General features: G+C 56.4%; 1 protein-coding gene across 1 annotated transcript in view; it reads left to right on the forward strand.

The window, feature by feature from the left end:
- The window catches only part of TTC7B (tetratricopeptide repeat domain 7B), a 187,699-nt gene extending 185,821 nt beyond the window's left edge, over positions 1-1,878 (forward strand). Inside the window, exon 19 of the mRNA XM_012724635.1 lies at positions 953-1,878. Coding sequence (XP_012580089.1) covers positions 953-1,174 — 222 coding nt within the window. The 3' untranslated portion in view covers positions 1,175-1,878. The remainder of the gene's footprint in view (positions 1-952) is intronic.
- Positions 1,879-2,907: the final 1,029 nt, after the last annotated feature.

Consider the following 2,907-nt stretch of genomic DNA (forward strand, 5'->3'; position numbering starts at 1 on the left):
ATCTGCAACCCCCTGACCGAAGACAGTGGCGCCATCTGGAAAGAGGGTCACCGCAGTGTGACTTAGAGAGCTGTGTCCCTGCCCGGGGGGGGGGGGTGCGCGCCCAGTGGGTGACGGCACAGCCTCACCGCAGTGGCGTGACGCAGAAGCCTGTTCACGACAAATACTGCAACACCAGCGCACACACTTGATTAAAACCTTGTAAAATGCAGCTGAGCCTGAGTAAGGTGGGGACATTGGGAGGGAACAATGGGAGGGTGGGGGGCTCTGAGCAATTTAGAGTCTGTTCTGAGCATTACGTAATACCACCAAAGACATTTGTCTGGGTTAGAAGGCAAAGACAGCGACACTTCCGAGCAGGCAGGTGTCAGGCAACGGGGGTCAGTGCAGACTGGGGTCAGGGCAGATGGGGGTCAGGGCACACGGGGTTGCAGCCAGCCTGGGGTGTAAGGGTCCCCCTGAGCCATTAGAAACTACCCTTGTTTTTTTTTTAAGATTTATTTATTTCTGCATACAGAACTAGGGTACAGGCCAGAGGTGAAGGGAAGTGAGAGGCTTTACCAGAGAGAGAGCGGGGAGCAGAACACTGCGAGGGGAGCAGCGGGCGGGTCAGGAGAGGTCTGCCGCGCCATGTGGATCACACCCTGGCCGGGGATCGAACTCGTTGCTGAAGTGGCTTTAGCTTTTTAGTGCTGCGCTTTAACCCGCTGCGCCAGGAGAGAGAGGGCCGGGAAACCGCCCTTATCACTCGCGCATGGCGGATGTTGATAATTGCATAGGGCTCAGGCGGCTGTTTTGACCAGGAGAAGCACAACTTGAACTCTCGAACGGAAGCCGTGTCCAGCCCCGTGCCCGGCCCCATGCCGCCCTCCAAGTTGCTTCAGACACGCCAGGAAAACAGGAAGCGCCAACCGGGGCCCATGTCTGACTTTCCGTCTCTCCCACCCCACAGGCCCTGATCCTCCATCAGCTGGGTCGCTACAGCCTGGCGGAGAAGATCCTCCGGGACGCGGTGCAGGTGAGCTCGACGGCCCACGAGGTCTGGAACGGGCTGGGCGAGGTCCTGCAAGCCCAGGGCAACGACGCGGCAGCCACCGAGTGCTTCCTCACGGCCCTGGAGCTGGAAGCCAGCAGCCCCGCCGTGCCCTTCACCATCATTCCCCGCGTGCTCTGAGCCGGCGGCGCCCCAGGGGCCGGGCCGCCGCCCCGAGGCCACGGGCGCCGGGTGACCGCCGCCAACCGACCGACCGACCAACCAACCAACCAAACACCCCCGTCCTCGCTCTCCTGACGTCATTTCCGCCAACCCAATGAGTTTCTGAATCTACCGACGTTGTTCAAAATGGATTATGTGCCATATTTTGTTAGTTGACATCTGAGTTTTAAGTACAATGATTATGGAATTAATCAGCAAATGTAGAAGATTATATTCAAAGTTAAAATTCAGTGACAGAACAGATTATTTTTATCAGAGCTGTAAAGAAAACTGTTCTCTCCTCCCCATCACCACCCCTGCCCCAGCCGTGGCCCAGAAACCAAATGTGAACCTTCGTTTCCCACCTCAGTACTAGTCCAAGCCAGGACACCAGCTGACAGATTCTTGGTTTTGTTGTCGATAATTGTATCATGTGATGAATTACTGTCCTCACTTAGAACAAAGCCTGAGTCCAAGAATATTTATATTTTGCCAATATATGCCTGTTACAAGAGAAGGAAATATGAGTTATTTAAGTTTAACTTTTTTATGTGAATTCAGAGTTTATTTATCGATGGAAATATGTACAAAGAAGCTTCAAATGGAATATTTACCGACATTCCTTATACATGACAGACACTTGGCTAAATGGGAAGATGATGTTAATAATAAAATGATTTTTAAATGGACCTGCCTGGGCTGTGTCTTCTGTGAAAACCCAGAGCCCCGAGAGACGTGGCGGCTCAGCCTCTATGGGTTGCCATCTGCCACCGCGGCCCGCTCTGAATGGGCCGGCCCTGGGCACCAAGAGCCCCGGCCTGACTTTGGGAATTCTCCTTTCCCAGCCCCACGCTGTCTGGGGATTGGAGCGTGTGACTCAGGCCTGGCCCATCTACAGGCAGGGTTCGCTAAGCACGGAGCTCAGACAGCAGCAAGTGGCCTGAGGGGCCCAATCCCAACACGCAGTTCTCTCTGAGGGACTTCAGCCTGAGCGGTGAGGCTGGACCTGCAGCCGCCTTCTGCCACCACAGGGGAAGGACAGAGGAACTTGAGGCCAGATGGGAGGCAGCAGACTGAATCCAACAAGCCACAGTAAAGACCCAGAGCCAGCGGGGACCGGGGCCGGCTTCTGATCTCCTCGAGCTGTTGAACTGCACAGCTGTCCCATGGCCCCATAGACTGGGAACCCAGGAAATGTCGGGGAGGCTAAGTTCTGGGCTAAGCTGCTGTGCAGCCGCAAGGCCTCCATGCAGGCCAGGCACACGGTCTGGCTCCCTGGGCAGGCAGTTGGGTGGACAGCTGAGTTCTTGGGGGAGGCCTCAGGCAGGAGCTGCGGTGGACAGAATGGGTGTGGCCTTACCAGGGGGCATCTGGGAGTGAGTGGACATGTCGTGGAATTTGCAACATGAAACACTGGCTGGAAAGGGCAGGTGCTGGGTAGGGGGAAACTCAGGACAGAGCGGGTGTGGCCCTGCCAGGGGGCATCTGGGAGTGGGTGGACATGTGGAATTTGCAGCCTGAAAAACTGGCTAGAAAGGGCAGGTGCTGGGTGGGGGGGAACTCACCCTGTGGAGAAGCAGGTCTGGCACTGCCAATCTGCAGGAACTCAAGAGTGCAGCCAAGCAGGAAGGCGGGGCCGGAGCCGCTGCAGACAGTGGGCCAAGCACAGCACCAGCCCGTTTCCCAAGCCAGCTCTGTGCGGGCCCTCACCT

Source organism: Condylura cristata, unplaced genomic scaffold (genome assembly GCF_000260355.1).
Source record: "Condylura cristata isolate star-nosed mole 26May11 unplaced genomic scaffold, ConCri1.0 scaffold00013, whole genome shotgun sequence".
NCBI lineage: Eukaryota > Metazoa > Chordata > Mammalia > Eulipotyphla > Talpidae > Condylura > Condylura cristata.